The sequence below is a fragment of the Plectropomus leopardus genome, chromosome 15 (assembly GCF_008729295.1).
Source record: "Plectropomus leopardus isolate mb chromosome 15, YSFRI_Pleo_2.0, whole genome shotgun sequence".
NCBI lineage: Eukaryota > Metazoa > Chordata > Actinopteri > Perciformes > Serranidae > Plectropomus > Plectropomus leopardus.
The window spans coordinates 7807144-7826337 of record NC_056477.1 but is presented as its reverse complement, the minus strand read 5'-3'; the positions used below and the strand labels follow the sequence as shown (position 1 = coordinate 7826337).

General features: G+C 40.1%; 1 protein-coding gene across 4 annotated transcripts in view; it reads left to right on the top strand.

Moving 5' to 3' along the window:
• Nucleotides 1-19194, top strand: part of camkmt (calmodulin-lysine N-methyltransferase) — a 137185-nt gene that overhangs the window by 81666 nt on the left and 36325 nt on the right. For all 4 annotated transcript variants that reach the window (XR_006106563.1, XM_042501696.1, XM_042501695.1 and 1 more), the window contains exons 5-8: nucleotides 7139-7199; nucleotides 8507-8558; nucleotides 12451-12514; nucleotides 17539-17605. Coding sequence is in view for 3 of the 4 variants with exons in the window: in XM_042501696.1 (XP_042357630.1) it covers nucleotides 7139-7199; nucleotides 8507-8558; nucleotides 12451-12514; nucleotides 17539-17605 (244 nt within the window). In the remaining variant the exon portion in view is untranslated. The remainder of the gene's footprint in view (nucleotides 1-7138; nucleotides 7200-8506; nucleotides 8559-12450; nucleotides 12515-17538; nucleotides 17606-19194) is intronic.

Genomic DNA, 19194 nt, shown 5'->3' with positions numbered 1-19194 from the left:
GTATGATCAATGGCCGTAAGTTACATTTGGTGTTTATGCATGTTAAAATTCATTTTTATATTAATATTTTTTTATTGTTTTATATATTATAATTTTTAAATATTTAATTAGGAAGTCACATTGAAATTAAAACCTCTTTATCAAGTTATAACTAGCCAAGACAGGATGATACAGTAGCATAAATACAAAAAGTGCATTAAAAAGTAGCAATATTTAGTCTAGAATGTGTTAGTTGATTAAAGCAGCTACAGCTAGCAAGGACCATTTACTTTAATCTAGTTGAAAATAATTTAAAGAGATAAAAGTGTCAAATCTGAACTTGACCAGCAGATCATTCCAGGACCAAGGACCATAGAGGAACAGATATGTTTTGCCAGCCTCTGTGCTGATAAATGCAACTTTAAACTGATAAACTAAACACAGGTGAAGTCAACTGAGCAAACAAGCAGATAGAAGCAAGCATAAACTGTTGCAAGTGACAATTGTTCATCAAATGTTCACCTGCTTGCAATTTACAGAACTTAAGAAATAACTTAAATATACTTGCACCGTATTCCCCCACTTGACTTTGTCCTAGTGGCGTTCCAATTTTTGTTGTTATTTTGTTGTGCCCATCCAAAGCCAAAAACACTTTTTGTTGTAGATTGATGCTGCTTTATATAATAATGTATATCAAAATGTTTCCAAAATGCGCAGCTGTTTCAAGACAGACTTTTGCTGTCGTTTCAAAATACAGACTCTACCCTGTCAAAGTGTTACCTTTTACAAAGTACCATATTTTTGTAAGTATCATAGTGTTTTGTCGCAGAGATCTCACTGATGTTGTCAGTTTGAAACTCCTCAACTAACAAACTCGACGCAGCGACCAGCTCTCTCGTGCCTCGCTGTGGTGCCACGCACACAAACACTTGCACATAGCTGCACAAACTTTTCCCTCTGTGCACAATCTTTGTAACTCTGTCTTTCTCTTTAACTCTGTCTCTCTCTCACACACACACATACAACACACATGCACACACATCAGCTCTGTGGTCTTGTGAACTGTGTGTACACCCTGTCTAGGCTGTCCGGGGTAATCCTGGCCTCCACTAAAGTAGCCTTGTGATAGGACAGATTGTCAGTTGATCATGGCCAGCCGAGAGCCTTATCCCTTATTGGATCGGCCATGGAGGAGGCTTAGGAATTATCTGAGGCCTCGCTTAATGTGGAGACGGATCACCGCCAGAGAGCCACGGAGCCTGAAGACACGCTGGGCCGGAGGGGAGAGAGAGAGAGAGACACACTGTGTGTGTGTGTGTGTGTGTGTGTGTGAGAGAGAGAGAGAGAGAGAGAGAGAGACAGGTGCGTGTATCAGTATGTAATAGTGACAGAGAGGCATCTGTGTGTGTGTTGTGTGCGTGCTCAAAGCAACATCATGGCCCACTTAACCCCATCTTGACACCTCTCTCTCTCTCCCTTTCCTTAGTGTATTTTTTTCCCCATCCAATCCTGTCCTCCTCACCTCCCTCCCATTACTCCTGTTATTCGTCATCTTCTTCATGGTCACTCCTCTCCCTGCCTAATTCTCACTCCTCCTCATCTGCTTCTTCATCTCTTCTCCCTCTTTTCTTTCTCTGCTCCTTGCTTTCATTCCTCAGCTCATCTTTTGAGCCCCATCTTTTATTTTGCTGCCACCTCCATGCATCCCGTCCACATTCCCAACTCGTTAAATAAACCCGCTTGGTCAGTGATTTTGGCATCAGACACTGAAGCAAAAGGCACTTTTTCACGGTTGTTTATAATACTAGCAGCTTTATAACATCAGCTGCAGTTTGATATGTGCCTGGGTGGCGTCAGTTGATAACTTAAGCGGCAGTATGATACACGGACAGGAGACATCACTTTTTACCTTTTGCAGCAGTTTGATATGCGGCCAGGTGGCATCAGTCTGTAACTTTCGCGGCGGTGTGATGCATGGCTGAGCAGCATCACTTATAACTTTAGCGGCAGTATGATACACAGCCGTGTATCATACTGTCAGTTTGTATCTTAAGATACGCCACCAGTAGCAGTGTGATATAAGAAGCTGCAGAGGCCCATTAAAGAGAGGACGGGACGGGCGGTGGATGGGCGCAAAAAATCCCAGACTTTCACCTGAAGTACAGTGTTTACTTCCTGTATGATGGTGCATAAAACCATGATGTTTTTTTCTAATCCTAACCTTGTCCTTTTGTCACACAAGGAAAAAAACAAATTGTGTTTACTTACATTGTAAGTGTATTTTAAGACTATGCATCTGAGAAGCAGAAATTGTTTTCCTGTGAAAATAGAAGTGCATTTTAAAAAGACATAATGCATGTAACAGGCATTAAACGATGTGGCATCCTGGAGAATCAACAACAGACTCAGGAGGATATCTATTCAATTAAATTTCAATTCAGTTTTATTTATAAAATCCAATATCAAAAATCAGAAATTGCCTCAGGGGGCTTTATAGCATATGTCATCTCTGTCCTTGGACCCAAACAGTGGATAAGAACAAGAAAAAAAAAGAAGAAACAAAACAGTAACAAAATGTAACAAACAAATAACAAAATATCTAGCGTGTCATTTGTAGCCTTGAAAGTCCACTTACCAAGTGGGGGTATTTGACGAGTTGGGATGAGAATGTGTTGCTCCATTCTGCTTAACTTTCTCCGTCTCAACCCACCTCCCCTCCCCGTTCCTCCCTACACCTTCCTCCTGACTGCTCTTTTGTAGAACTTTTAAATTGTTCCCATTTTCCTCATCCACACTGTTGTTTGCTGCACTCTGATCATCTCCTGCCTCCTCCTCATCATCCCGCTTGTCCTCTCTTCTTTTACTCATCCTATCCTTTCTATAGCACTATACCGCAGCATTCTGTCCTCAGCAGGAGAGCTAACAGAAGCTGATAAAAGAAAGGCGAAAAACAAACATTATATTTTCTGCAGATAGAAACTGAGCAAAATTGCTTGCTTTGTTAGGGGAAACTGTTGACCAACACCTCAAATCTCTGAGCCCTCCAGTGTCTCTGTAAATACAGCATCTGTAGAACACAATGACCAACAGCTGGTCTCATACATAAACTGACCTTTGTGACATCTTTTAACATGTGGACTGTGTAAAGAGCGCTTTAATTCAGAGACATTTAAACAGTGAAAAGCAGCAATCAATATCGCTTTCAGCACACGCTCACTTAAGCAGATCCTTTTATCTTTTAAATGAATGTGTTCAGGCTGTGTATAATTAATTCTTGCTACTGAGGACGGAGTAACAGCCTTGTCTCGAGTACTGTTAGCTTATCTTGGTTTAGCTATTTTAGGTTGTGTTTCCCCAAATAGCACCTGGATCCACTTGAGATATTTGAAATAGTCCTTTAGCTAATTCCATCTCTGCTGCCTGATCCCGGGGCATTCAAAGGCCAGGGATGCCTCAGGAGGTCGCGGGTGAGGAGAAGGATACCCTGCTGACCAGGTTACCTTTCTTAGCCTGCTGCCACCTCGGCCCGAACCTGGATAAGCAGCAGAAAATGGAGGGATGGATGGATAATTCCATCCCTGTGCATGAGATTACTGACAGCTACTGAGGGCAGATTAGCACTGCCATAAGTCTTGGAGTTCCCAGGGTCACCGTCGGGTCACCAGGATGTTTGGGGGGTTTAGGACCACTTCATTACACAGTCAATTCAAAGGGTAGCTGCAGCCAGGAGATGTGATTGGCTTAGCAGGCCGTCTGCCTCCAGTACTGTACACTGTGTCAACCGTGCAGCATGTCTTACTGACATATTTTACCACAGCATGAGAAAAAAGTTTGTTGATAGTGAAAACTGATGATTTTAAAAAATTAAAAAAGCAGTCTAAAATTTGGTTCAAATGATCTTGAGAAGTTCTCAAAAAAGCATCATATGTAAGTGTCTGATACCTGTAGACTGCCTAAATAGTTTAATCAAATCTAAATGTGAATAAATTGGACTCAATTATAGTAATAATAATAATAATGCTACCACAGCATGCAACCACATGAAATGATTTCATTAGTTTATTTTGCCACTTTTCTGTACAGAGACTAAAGTAGGCACCAGTGATTGGTCAGACTGCAGATGAAAATAAAATCATGAAGTTAGTTACATTATGGCATAGCAGCAGAAATAAGCCACTTATTTGAGAAAAAATGAACAATTGGCACATGTTCACAGATACTTAAAAAACAAACTAAAAAAAACAAACATTCAATCAGAAAGACTTTACTTTTTGTTTGTCTCACAGGTTTGAAGTTATTCCTGCAGCAACCCAGACAAAAGTTAACCATGTTAGCACACAACCCCAATAAGCTTCACATAGGGTTTTCGGGGGGTGACACCATTGACAAGGTTTAGTGCCTGGGGCCGATAACTATATTAAGCTGATACACACATGCACACACACCTACACTGCTTCATCTAGTAATTGAAGGTGAGAAATAATTTCATTATCCTCAGGAAGAGTAATCTGCTCTCTACTCCTGATCCCTTCATTTCCTACAGTGCACCTCAACCTGGGAGGCACGCACACACACACACAAACAGGCACCGCATACTTATCACACATGCATGCACACACGTACACAAACACACAGACAAGCACACATAGTTCCTATCACCCTGGGCTATTAATGTTATTGGAGTTGGGGATTAACCATCAGATTCACATATGCTTTACAAAGCTTTATTACTTAGAGCTGTCTGTCTCGCTCTCTCTCACACACACACAGACACATGCATGCATTCACACACTCACTCATGCACTTGCATACACACAGGCACATAACTCTATTAAAGAAAGTTAATCTGGGAGTTGGGGCACCAGTTGGTGGACAGGAAGAGGCCCTCTGCAGAGGGGATGAAAACATGGTGAGAAATATCCGATTTAAACTTAACATTACTGGTGCTTGACTGAACTCAGTGCACAGTGTTATCTGGTGATTTTCTTGATCTGATAATCACATGGGCTTGAGGCATTTTAGTTTAACACACAGATGTACAATTCCTTTAAAGTGTGGACATCCTGACAGAAAACAGCCTGAAAGGGAAAAGTACAGCTTTGTCCAGATTCTTCCTCTTAAACCTTCCTTTTCAGGTTCAGGGATGTTGTTATTGATGCCACTCATGACCTCTGTACATCATCAGAAGTCAATAGCAGAAAGAAAACTAAATAAAACTGCAGACTGGAGTATAGAGATGATAATTTTTCTTCTTCAGCTCATGTTGTTAGATGGCAGATCACACCAGGTTTAATGTTGCATTACCACCCTCTACTGTTCACCCGCCCAAGATGTTCTGGGTGGCCCTTCATGTCAATTGTCATGATGACACACATCCTCGCACACAGAGGGGAGGGGCTGAACTGTCATTTTACAGGGCAAAGGTTTGTGGTAGGACACCATTATGTTTCATATGAACACACAACCACAATGGGGAGGGGTCAAACTTAAGGGGGGAGGTAAGATTTAGGATGCAGCTTAAGATGCACAAGGACCCACATACATCTATTCTAGAGGATGAACAGGGACTGAAGCTGCTCTGGTGTCTCTGCTCAGTCCTGCAGCACAACAGGGCTTTTAATCATTTTTCTTGCCTGCCTGGAGAATATTGGAGTTAACTGTTATTGCTGCTTTTAATTTATTAGGGTAAAAAAAAAAAGTGACACATTAAGATTTGTTCTGTTAAGTATGTGCAACAATCTATATCACAATAAATTGTCTTGATAAATGTAACAATAAGCATTTTAAATGTCATCAGTACATAACTTTTATAATTTATATAAATTTATATATATATTATCTGAGATTTTGCTGCACCGACAAACCAATTGACAGTATAAAGTTTTCCCTGTGACAAGTGCCCAGCTGAAGGGGAATAACAGATGAAATTTAAAATGTCACATGTCTTGACACTCTCTAGACACACTATAGCTACTCTGGCTGTCATTGTATATGTGTGTGTGTGTGTGTGTGTGTGTGTGTGCTGTCAAGCCAAGATGTAGAAAGCGTGTTTTTTTTTCTAATGGGGAAAAGGAATATTTGGACATTTTATCAATAGGCATTATTAAATCCTGCTTGCTTGAGCTAATCTTGGCGGACCGGAGCGAGGGGAAAGAGAGAGAGCGAGAGAGAGGACGAGCGAGAGAGATAGACACAGAGAGGGAAAGTGAGAGAGCAGTGATGTCTGCCCCATGAGGTGAAGAGAGACCGCCTGTAAGCCGCTTATTATATCGACTACCACCTTTTCTCTCTCCCCCTCCTCTCACCCAGCCGCCCTACCCAGCTTTCTCTCGTTACCTCGCTCATTTTCTATCTCTGTCTCCCTCCCTCCCTCACTTGCTTTCTCCAACTCAGTCTATATCCCCTCATTCTCTTTTTCTCAACAACTCCTTCATATAAACACACACAGATGCATGTGCGCACACAAACACACACAGACTGCGCCAAGCCGAACCTTCTTGTTCAAAGCCAGAAGCGAAAAGCTGAAGTTTTATTCAAATGAATGTTTACTTCTTCTACTGCCAACGTGTGTGTGTTGAGAGAGAGAGAGAGTAAGAGAGAGAGAGAGAGAGAGAGAGAGAGAGAGAGGGAAAATAGCACCAAGTATGCAAGTGTGTGTGTGCTTTAGTGTGTGTTACATGCACAGCAGAAGGAGAAGGGCTGACAGTAGGTGATAAGCCAGACAGGCCTGCACGCTGTGATTATCACCCACTGGACCCCCTGTCACACACACACACACACACACACACACACACACTTGCATACACAGTGCCCAATGAGAGAGTGTGTTGCAAGGATTTAGGATAGACAGACGGACAGACAGACAAACAGAGACAGAGAAGCCTTGGATCACAGGCAAGGTGGAAACCACAAGAGAAGCAAATGAACACAGACTGGAAAATACAGCGCATCCAATTATGTTTCACTGAACACTCATTGTCTTTATTTGGGTTTTATATCAATATTAAGGCGTTTTGATGTTGAGACACTGGAATCAAAGCACTTTGTCACATTTACGATGCGAGTCAAATGATGCAAATAAAGATCTGTCGCTGAAATGGATAGAAACATCACTTAGTAAGTGAGTCTCTAACTCCCTTTTGGTCTCTCTCTAACTCAGGTGTGTGGCCGTCTGAAGAGGTGATGGCTCATTACTGCCTGCAGAAACGTCACATGTTCAAGTGAGTTATCCCTCTCTTTAAACCTGTTCACTCCATCCTCAAAGTAATGATTCACCATGAAAACAAGAACTTATAGCCGTCATAACATTGATTAGGATCTATATATTTTCTGATGATGCATTTAAAGGGACAGTTCACCCTAAAATCAAAAGTAAATATCTTTCCTTTTACTTGTATTAATATCTATCACTAAACAACAATCTAGACAATCTAGAAAAAATATGTATTTTGGATCTTGGGGTGAACTCTCCCTTTAGTTTAATCTAATTGAAACAGTTAAGAGTTGTTTTTTATTATTATTTGACAGTTGGACATCAGTAAAATATTTACTGCATAAATATCGAAACATTCAGAAATATGTTTGTCAGAATGCAATGGCCTTCTTTCTACCTTGTTTGATTTCAAACAAAATTAAAAAGCTGCATGACAGGAAATCATTTCATAATAAAAATCAGTATGAGCACCATTATTCTTCCTCTGTAAACTTATTTAAAGCATGGCATTTGCTGTAATAATAGAAGATGGAACAGTAGAGAAAGGCTTTTGGATCTGCTCTAATTTAAATCCTGAAGTAAACGCCTGGCTCTTGTGTCATTCTGTGCCTTTCCATGCCACGCTGTGTTGTCCTGTGTTGCTCTTTCCCCTGCTCTCGTCTGCTGAGCACCGGCCTGCCCTGCGGCACGGGGCTGAAAAGCACCCAGGCACCTTTGATTTCCACTCAAGGTGGAACGTCACCCTTTGATTTCCTGTTTTAACATTCAAGAGGCGGGAGGCGAGGAAGAGAGGGGTATTGATCAGAGCAGCGTAGTGAAGGTCAGCGAGAGAGGGAGGGAGGCAGGGAGGGATGAAAGAGGACAGGGGTAGAGATGGAGGGGAAGGGGAGATGAAAGGAGGAAGAGGATGGAGAGATGGGTTGAATGAGCATGCAAGCTACAGGACTGTGTGCGTGTGCGTGTGTGTGTGTGTGTGTGTGTGTGTGTGTGTGTGTGAGTGTGTGTGTGAGTGTTTTCTCAGATTCCTGCTGATTGAGCTTGTGCTTCTCAATGTTCAGTATTCAGCTTTCAGGTTGATGGTTGAATTGATATTTCTTATCCTGCTGTGTTTACTGTGTGTGTATGTGCATGTGTGTGTATGATAGCGTGTGTAAGTGTGCATCTACTGTACAGTATGTGTGTGTGTGTGTGTGTGTGTGTGTGTGTGTGTGTGTGTGTGTGTGTGAGTGTGTGTTGGTGCTAAACTGCTAGGTTTGGCTCAGCAAGGTGAATCTCACTCCCACTCTCTGCTGTCGCCCTCTCTCTGTCTCTCAGGGGTGCAGTGTGTGAGTTAGGAGGAGGTATGACTTGTCTTGCTGGGCTCATGGTAAGTGACACACAGACACACACACACACACACACACACACAGATACACAGATATTTGCTGGAGAAGTGGTTTGGCTTCCCTAATGAAACTGACCCTCACCAATCAATACACAAACAGCATGTGCACACAGTATCCATACCTATTCATATACATATCATTAGCTCCTTATGTGCCTGTGTGTGTTTTTGTACCTCAATAAGTGTATGCGTGCACACTCTTAACCCACTTTAAAATAGTCACATGTCTACTCTTCGGCGTTCACCACCTTAGGCCGTATTTACAGAACATCTTTAGCCTGTGGTTAGTGTCTTACTTATTGAATAACTCAGTTGAGAGTAATTGACAACATGTATTTGTACTGAAAACCGCTCCTAAATCTATGAACAGAAGACTCCTAAATTAGGAAAAGCTTTATATGGTTGATTAAAAAGTTATGGAAAAGTTTTGAAAATTTGCCTATGACATTGTGTAGGAGCCCCGACGAACAAAGCAATTACAGAGAAACGGTCGTTGGAAATGGAAATCTTGGATCTCAGGCTCCCTCTAACAATGCTCATCAAATATGTGTCAAAAAAAATCATGCAAGTAACAAAATGAGATATAAGCCATATTACACTGCAGGAATCAAGTATATAACATAAACATACTACAAAATAAAAAACATCAGTTTGGGGTAGATTGTGGTGTAGATTGTTTAGATATAAAGCCAGTGTTTCTGATTAACAGGATTATTTTTGAATGATGTTAATAATATTCTCTTTTATCATGTTTCAACACATTCACTCAATCACCAGACCACCTGAATCCTAGCTATATGAACTAGCTTAGGTCTTAACTGCTGTCCTGTACTGACACAACACACACACACACATGCACACAAACACACACACTCAGATATACCGCAGTCCGTCAGCCATAGGGTTTATTAGCAAGGGTCTTAAGGGCCCTTCCACATAGCAGGCGTCAGTGTCCCATCGATCTGCTAGATGCCATTCTGTGCTGTGTGTGTGTGTGTTTGAGGTGTGAGTGTGTGTGAGAGCCTGGTTTTATCTCTTAGCAGTCAATACACCATGTTTTGACATTGGTGGCTTGAGATGGAATCCTTCCTTCACACCTCTCCTTCTCCTCATCCCTCCGTCATCCGTCACTGACACCACATTCAACTTTTTTTTTCTCTGTTGCCCATGTGAACACTTCATTAATTATTCCTCTAGTTGTTACATTTCTTTCCTCCCTTCCACTCTGTGTTTTTGTCACTTATTCACCCCCTTTTCCTTCTGTTTTTCCGCCCCATACCATTTTCAGGTCCTGATTTCAATTCCCTCTTCCATACTTCAACATCTCCAGCAGTGTCCCGTTTGGCTGCACTCTGGATTCCAGTATAATATTTTGTTTAATACTCCACAAACCAACCCATCACAAGAAGCATCCACCCAAAATACCTTGTGACATGCAATCATATAAAAATATGTCACCTTAATATTTGTTGGCTCAACCCCAAAATAGATTGAATTAAGATTCTCTTGGAAGATGTGAAGCACTTTTGCACTGACAAGCCTGGTGAAGGTTTTTAGCTACACTACTGACATGACACTAGGGATGACTGTGTTGGTCAGCCATTTGGTTGGTCCATCACTCGGGTCAGAACTGAAATAACCTGAGAACTATAAGACAGAATTTTGTGCAGACATTTATGATCCCGGGAGTAAGAATCCTAATATCTCTTTTTTGATCTCCTAACCAGCTTGCACCACAAGCTGGTCAAAATGGAAAAATGAAATTCGCCAACTTTCAGCTAGTGCCAACACCAGGCTGATATTTTAGTTTTATGAAATGTCCCTTGAGATTCATGTTCCCCAATAAGAATTCCAACAGTCACAGCCATACATTAGAAAAAGTTAGTATCTCTTTTGGTGTCTCAAAAATATACTCAAAGGTCATTTGAATTAAGTTAAGAAATAAATCCTGAAAGTCATCAGTCATTGATACACTGCATACCTGACAAAAGGTAAATAATCAGTAACAAAACACAACACAACACCTCCAAAATAACATGTTAATAATTATGTCTGTGAATGGGGTTTTTGTTTTAACTGCTTAGCTATTGGTGTTACTCAGGGAAGCACACTTGGTCCTCTGCTCTTCTTGCTATTCAGCCACTGTAGATGTACTTATTTTTTTGTTGTGTAATAAAACCTTATCAGACAGATGAACATATTTACAGATTACACATATTAGCAAACTTATAACAAATAATAACAAGTCTTCTAAATCAGATAACAAAATAAATAATTTATCGGTTTAATTTATTTGTCACATAAAATTATGAGAATATAATTTCAGTGAAATGCAATTGTAAATGGTTTGTTCATGCCCTTTAGAACAACATCTTGAAGTATTTTACAATATGAGGCACTATCAACAGGATTACATACTTTACATACATACTATGTCAGTGGCTTCCAAAACTGCTACAATTGTTGAAAAGTGAATCAATGATGTGACAGTGTTGTGGTTTATGTTTGATTGGGTTTAAGGATACATTATGGTTTGGGATTACTTTGCTGAGGTTACGGGAGCTTCATTGTCATTGTTTGCATTATAAACACTTGGTTAAGGTAAATGATCTTGGTGATACTTGAAAAAAAACAAAAATTGATTCAAAAGGTATAGTTTTAGGTTTGACATTGGATTCTGTATTTCACAACAGTGCACAGAGTTTGACATTTTGATAGCCTTTGTGTAGATTAGGATGTTTGCGAACATTTCTGACTCTGCATTTGTGTGCAATGGTGTTGGAGGGTTGTTGCAGCGTTGAGCTCCTGATCTTTCAGCTGGATGCTCTGGTTCAGCCTGGAGGTCCCTTCCTCCGTTTGAGCAGATGGTGGGACGCACAGCACTCAGTGACCCCCTCACACACCCTGCAGGGCCGTAACATGTGTGTGTGTCTGTAGGAGTTCATGTGTGTCAGAGCGTACATATGTGTGTGTTCTGTTTGCCTCAGAAATTTTCATACACTTGATATGCTCCATCATGTATTTTCCATATGCCATATGAGTCAAGATTACATTGAATCAGCCTTATGGGATTTGTGTGCATACCAACACAATAGCTACTTGCACTTACACTCACCCATGGGTGTATGCACACACACAAACTCCTTAACAGAAATTGACAGCCTGACACACACTTGCTGATATAAAAAAGCATCTGCAAAGAAAAGAGAATGTGAAATGATGAGGTTATAGTAAAGCACACACCTCTCTATCTATATCTCCCTCGCACAGAGACACACAACGCAGCACAAAGCTTTCTATCCATTCTCCCGTCTCGCTCTCTCTCCCTCTTTCTCTTCGTCTCTCACAGTCTGCGCCGCAAAGTTATATGAAGGGCATCAGGCAGGCCCGGCGAGCCGAGTGCAGAGTGACAGCGGCGAACGGAGTGATGGCTCGGCCCGATAAACACCCAGCGTCAAATGAAAAGGCTCTGCGCTTGCCATCATCCCCTGTCACAATGCAATTACTGAACAGAGTGATAGCAAGATAGCAGCCCCCACCGCTAGCCACAATGATAAAAGTATTGACTGATTTGATTGAATGATTAAAATAATGCAGACATAAAAATGGGGTGAAGATAGAGAGGGAAATGGCAGAGAGGAGAGGGAGCAATGGAGAGGGAGGGTGGGGCGGGCTGGGCTGCCAAGAGTGAAGCTTTGTAGATATGGTTATGTCATTATTGTGTGTGTGTGTGTGTGTGTGTGTGTGTGTGTGTGGTTCTCAGGGGGGGGGGGGGTGTTCAGATGTTTGCTTCATCTAAGGGTGCTTTTGGTTTTGTTCTTTTGTTCTGTGTTGTTTCATTTCTCTGTCTCTTTCCTGTCTCTCTGTCTCTCAGGTTGCCATTTGTGCTGACGTGAAGGAAGTTCTGCTATCAGATGGGAACGAGAAGTCCATTCAGAGTATCCTTTCATCGCCCCCTCTCCTTCTCTTTCTGTCTATCTCTCCATCTCTGCCTCATTCCTCTAGCTCTCATTTATTTATATGCATTCTTATGGATTTATTTATGTGGAAACCTTTGTTTTTTTTATTGGGGTTTCATTCAAAGAATTTGTCGTTTGTGCATTCCTGTGCACAAAAATCACACATAAATTCATTACATGTGAAACAAATTTCATGTTAAATTCACAGGTAGAGACATGCAGTTTTAGCACATTCACGTGTTAAATTTGCATATATAGATATAGATTATACATGGGAAAATACCAGTTTCGTATGTCATTTTTTATGCATAGGACAACATTCTTACATTTTATATCACATAAGTAACACCCTTTGACTTCATCTTTGGTGTGCCGCTCATTTCAGCTGATTTTTAAAAGCAGAAATCTGCATATGAATGGATATAATTCTTTGAAAAGTTAATATAAAGATAAGAGAAAATAGCCAGTTGGTTCTGAGATTGTGTTTCTGCCAATGGGCCAGCCTCTGCACAGACTGTTTATCTCCTGTTCAAATGTGATTGGTCAATACCACTTGGAGTACAAACAGACTACAGACTAAAATCAGAACACTTAGGATACCAAAATCGTCATAGCCAACAAATTCAGCATATAAATGTATAATCTGTTTAGAGATTACATGAAATATTACATAGTTAAATGTGCAGCGTGAGATTTCCAAAACATGGCCTTACGCTTTAAACTATACCACTCTAGTGACAGTTTTTTCAGTGTCTGTGTCAAAATTTGGTCTTTATATTCCTAGTATCTTTTCAAAATAAATTTCAATGTTCACAAGAAACATCAACAAAACTGCTTAGTTTGGTTTAGAAAAAAGATCAAAGACTGTCAATTTACGTGAGTAAGCTAAGGAGTATGTCATGGCGTGTTAGTTGAAAAAAAAAATCATCATTGACTTTTGGTTTGGACACAGACAGTGGTTTCCCTGGTGAATGTCTTGTGTTTGTTTGACCCATTCACCATCCCTCACTCTCTATGCACACTTTCATGCTCTTTATACTACGTCATTGCCATGGATGGGTTCATGGAGTTAGTTGAAAGCACAGTGCATCTCACATAGACACTAAAGGGTACCTTGTGCATCTGTATGAGATGCCAAGGGCCACTGACCAAGTTGCCGTGTCTAATGCCCTGGGAATGAGAAGATCATGTGATTTTTTTTGTAGGAATGTTGTATTAGATTGCATTAATTTTAGATAGGTGTGCCGAATGAACTGCCAACTGAGTGCACGCCAATGAAATAATTGCAACCCCTTAACTACATTAGTCTAATAGTTTCTGCTTAATCAGTCATAAATCACTGTGCCAGTTGTTGTTGTCTATTAAAATCAAAAACATCTTGCAAGCTAAACCATTATTATTGCTAATCAATTCTGTAAATATTTTAATATCTTCTTCACTTTGCTATTAAGATTATATATTTTTTTAATGAAATCTATTTTTGCAGCGACCTCCTGCAGCTGTGCAGTGTCTCTTTTTAAAGCAGTATCGTAAACAAAAAGTAGACAGTGCGCTGTAACCTTGGTGTGTCAGCCCTGAAATCAGAGACGGGTTTGGAGAGAGGCAAAGAATAGCCAACCACCTCTTTTATCTTTACGCAAAAGCAGCAGATGGGGCACCCACAGTGACAAATACCCAGCACCAGCGCTCAACATGGCATCTACCAATCCCAGCTGCCCACAATGCCATGTTAAGAGCACAGTAATTGCCATCCTGTCAGATTTTGTTTGAGACTTCATCTAATGCTAAGGCTAGGGTTAGGGCTTGATGAGTGTTTTACAAACAGGAACAATCAAGGTTTGTTTAAAATGTGTTTGTGTGTGGTGAAGGTTTAGGCCTATAATTAAGTTTTTAGGACAAATCTTTAGGTGAGATTTTTTTTTGCCAACATTTGTTCTTTTGAGTGGGTTATTGATCAGCTCTGTCAGCTTGCAAGCCATCTTGCTCCTTTTTTTATCCATTTTACACTTCTCCCTGTCTGATCTCCTTTGTAGCCTCTTGTTTTTCCTCTCTTTTCTCCCAATCTTCTTTCATCATTCTTGTCCTTTTTCTCCCGTCCTCCCAGATCTCACTTTATTCACTCGACAACTTAACAGACAAGAAAAAATAAAAGCTCAGACTCGCTACAGTTGTTTCATAAAAGCAGGAAATATAAATACACATTTCTTCCCCATTGACCGACATGGCACTTCCATATTTAGCTGTGCTTACAATATCTCCGTCTCATCCGGCTACAGTGCTCCTTTACTGATCACAATAAGCGCAAACAATAACATTATGGAGCCTGTAAAACACACACACGCACACTTGGGCACACAAACAATACGCCATTGACCGACTGCTTTGTTTCGCAGAACAAACACATAGAGAGAATTGTAAGTGAAATCATAGCGAGAATGGATCGAACACACACAGAAAGAGAGAGGGAGGGTTGAGAAAGACAACAATAATTTGTTCTGGGCTCAGCCAAATTGTCCCATTCACACACTGCAGACAGTGTGTGGCATTTCCTCTCGCCAGGGAAGCTGTTGGTCTTAGCCGTGTGCTAATGGCCACTGTTTGTCTCACATGCCCTTATCGTGTGGCCAGTGTTAACAATAGAAAGAGATAGTGGCTGTGATATGGCTCAGTTTTACAGTAAAATAGATGAGACGATATGCAGAAAAAGAAGTTGTGAATAGATGGCGTTTAGATACATCTAGTGAATAGATTTTTCCCCTTTCCTTAGGTCCTATCTACACATATGCAGATATTTTTGTAAAAGGATATTTTCCTCCATTATTTGATCTCTTGTCCACACTCGAATTGAGTTTTAAGTGACTAAAATTAGATTTTTTTAAAAACTGTTTATATGTGTGAGTGTTTGGGTAATGATGACAAAATCTCCTCAATATGTGTTGTTTTCTGGAGTGAGATCACTCTAGAAACAACAACATCAATGGTGGACAACCAGTTTACTAAATTTTTGTTAGCACTGCTTGGTCTCACCAGTACTTTACACTTAAACTTAATATTGATGCACCACTTAATGGACTTTTGGAGGCATTTGCTGCACCCAGTGTTCAATTTAACAATTTAACACCAGAGCAGGGCTGCGTTTTTAGCCCCTTGCACAATACCAAAATTGTGACTTCATTGAATGCATTTGTCTGGCTACTTTAAGCTGCCAATTTTTTGTTGTTTGTTGAAAATTGGCTGATTTTTTAAAGTTTTTGTGTTTGTAAAAATCTGTTCGTTTTAAATTTTTTTGCGGTTGTGTTTTTAGCCTGTTGTTTTAAGTGAAATTTGTCATGCTGCTGTCTTGACCGGGACTCCCTTGAAAAAGAGATTTAGAATCTCAATGAAACTTTTCCTGCTTTAACAAAGGTTAAATAAATAAATAAAATATTAGGCCTGCCTGAACATCTTGATACTGAAAAAAATACCAGGGCAAAACCTACATCTGGGAATAATATAACTAAATAGAAACTAGAACTAACTAGAACAAGTATTTAGTAGACTGCAGTAACATTAGAGGAAGAAAATATCAATTTTCAAAAACATCTGTGTAAGTGTATACAGCTGTAGAAGTTGTTGACCTCATTGATGGTGCAGAGAAACATACAAACATACACTGTAGAGAGCAGAGACTGTGACCTTGAATACTCATGCTGAAAATCAATGGAAATGTTCCATTAAGAATGATTGATGCATGTCATTGGCTGCTACTTTTCTACTTCAAGTGATGGGAGCAAATATTCCTCCACTTTAATGTTCAATAATACACAAACCTCCCTCTTTCACTTCTCCCCTCTTTTCTTCTGCCTGTGTTTCTTACCTGTGTGTGTGTGTGTGTGTGTGTGTGTGTGTGTGTGTGTGTGTGTGTGTGTGTGTGTGTGTGCGCGTGCATGTGCTGACCTCTCCCCCAGTGGTGTGCTGGTGATGAGATTACAGTAAGCTGCTCTGCTCTTCGTCCCGTCATCCCTATGCATAATACACTGATGCACAGGTGTCCAGCATGAGTGTGTGTTAAATGTGAGCTAACCTACATATTATTGTGTAACTGTGTCCGGGAGGCCTCTTTGATTTTGGACTCACTCTCCAGCTATCAATCCATCTATCAATTTATCACGCATTCCTGCTTCTCCCTCCTGTTCTCTGTCTTTGTCGATTGGATTTGTCTCAGCTCTTTGCAGGCTTTAAAGACAAGGAAATCCTAATTGAATTGCTTTGCAACTCCACAAGCCAGTGTATTACTAGACAACTTGACATCAATCGCCCTGCCTTTGTGTGCGTTCATCTGTGTGTATGTGTTTTTGCGGCAGAGGGAAAAGTGTGAGTTTGTGTATCTGTGGTTAAAAGCTTTCCCATTGATCCAGCGAGAGGCTGCTGTGATCTGCTTCTGCAGGCTTGCTCTCTATCCCTGAAGATCATCTCCGCTCACTCATGTTGTCTCCATGTGGGTGTCTAACATATGTGTTTTTACCTAAAGAGGGTCCTGATGTTGCTTTTTTGCAACATGACACACACCGCAACAAAAAACATAAACCAAATATCTTGTGATAGGAAAGTTGGCAGAATCTCTCAGTTATTAAAAGGTGAATCTGGGCAGTAGAGGTAGATGATTTATGTCTTTTCTCCATCCTAAGATCCATATGTTTCAAACATGCTATGGTTCACACACAAAAAAATGTATATTTGGCAATGTATTTTTCTAAAAGATTCATTGCAATAATCCACATGCTGTGGAATTGTATGTGATTTTAACAACTTTAAACTATGCCAATGGTGAAAAATTTTCCATGAGAGGCCTACCTGCAAAAATTCATTGCATATAACAATTGTTTGTATCTACTGAAAGCATCCTTTGCCACATGCAAATAGAAAGCACATTTACTTCATATAATATGGGGTCTCCAAGCATGTTCCCACAGTTAAAGATATGTGTCTGTGTCTATTATGAATCCCTGACTGCGGCACATCAGATGTACGAGGGCTGGTTAAAAGAAACAGGCAAGCTGGAAAGTTTGGGTCAACACAGGTATCAGCTAGGTGAGAATATTTTCTTATCTCTTTATCCTTCTGAAAATGTTTTCGCTCTCCAGTTTAGATAGGGCTATGCAATACAATTTTTTTTAATGGTCATTGTAATCTCAATTTGCGTTAAAAAAAACATAGCAAAAGACTGCAATATAGCACTCAGGCATTTTTAGTTGAAACAGACTATCAGTAGAAATCTTCACTTTAACGTGTAACTATCTTTTTTATGTTCAGTTCAATTTTGTCAAAAAGATTGCTGGAGATTATTTCTTTTTATTTTTTGATTCAACAAACCATTTTGTTCTACTGTAGAAATTTACTGAAAGCAGCAGCAAGGCTGAACTGAATCTCTTTTTATAAAAAGTAAAATTGTTATTGCAATATTCAGTAACATTGTTGCATACTTGAGTCATTTGCCTAAACCTAATTATTACTCTAACATCAGGTCCTGTGAAGTATTTGAATTAATTATTGGCTGATATTTTTATATAAAAAAAAACAGAGGAAATTGTTCCATTTGTATCATTAGCTATCTGTAAGTGATGGTTTTGGGCCAACATGTCTTAATACCATCTTTATATTTGTATTGTATGAATCTCTCTTATGAATCATATGAATTGCTAACTTAAAATAATCCAAATTAATTTTTATCTTGAATAAATAAATCAATTTTATATCTTAAATAAAAAAAAACATCAACAACAAAAGATCACCCCCTTTTGTGTGTGTGTGTGTGTGTGTGTGTGTGTGTTTGTGCGCGTGTGTGCGTGTATTTGCACAGTCATCCAAGCAAAATGATTCCTCTTGATAGAGATCCAGAGAACTTTCCACCACCCGCACACACACAGGCACACCTCATATGCAAGGACGGGCTAAAACGTAGTTAATTGTTGTCCCTGTTTTTTTTATTTTTTTTAAACATTTTACCAGACTGACTGTTTTACTCCCCTAGCTCTTCCCTCTTTTTATCTCTGTCTCTCCGTTTCTCCCTCCTGCACACATTTACATGAGTGGAAGATGGAGTGAAAAAGTAAACGTATAATTAGGCAACATTACTTTGATTGTTTTCTTTTCAGATTATGCCTGCTGTCATCGACGCACCGCAAGAGAGGGCGAAGGGCATGATGCGATTGGACAAGGGGAGGGAGAGGGAGGGGCGTGTTGCGTCGTGTGCGCAGATGCATGCATGTGTGTGTGTTTGTGTGTGCGTGTGCGTGCGTGTTGGGACCTCCTGCTGTGAATTGAGATTGTGTTTCTAGCGGGGCCTAATGTTTTGTTTACTGAGTGTTAATAATGTCAAATTAATAATCCCCCACTCTGCCTAACAGTCTGAGAGAGAGAGAGTAAGGGGAAAATGGTGTGGAAAAAGAAATGGAGGAGAAAGCTACGAACAGTACAGCGCTTACACAATCTGGAACAACTAAATTATATCCATAGAAAAAGAAGCAAAATTAAACGCTTACTTCAATGCTGTTTGCCACTGAAAAAAAAAAATCATGTAGCAGATTGTCTGAGCAATCGTACGCAACCACTAACTAAGGAAAACATTATTGAAATAACTGTAAAAACAGAGCGTTAACTTTCTGCTCCAATGACAAGAA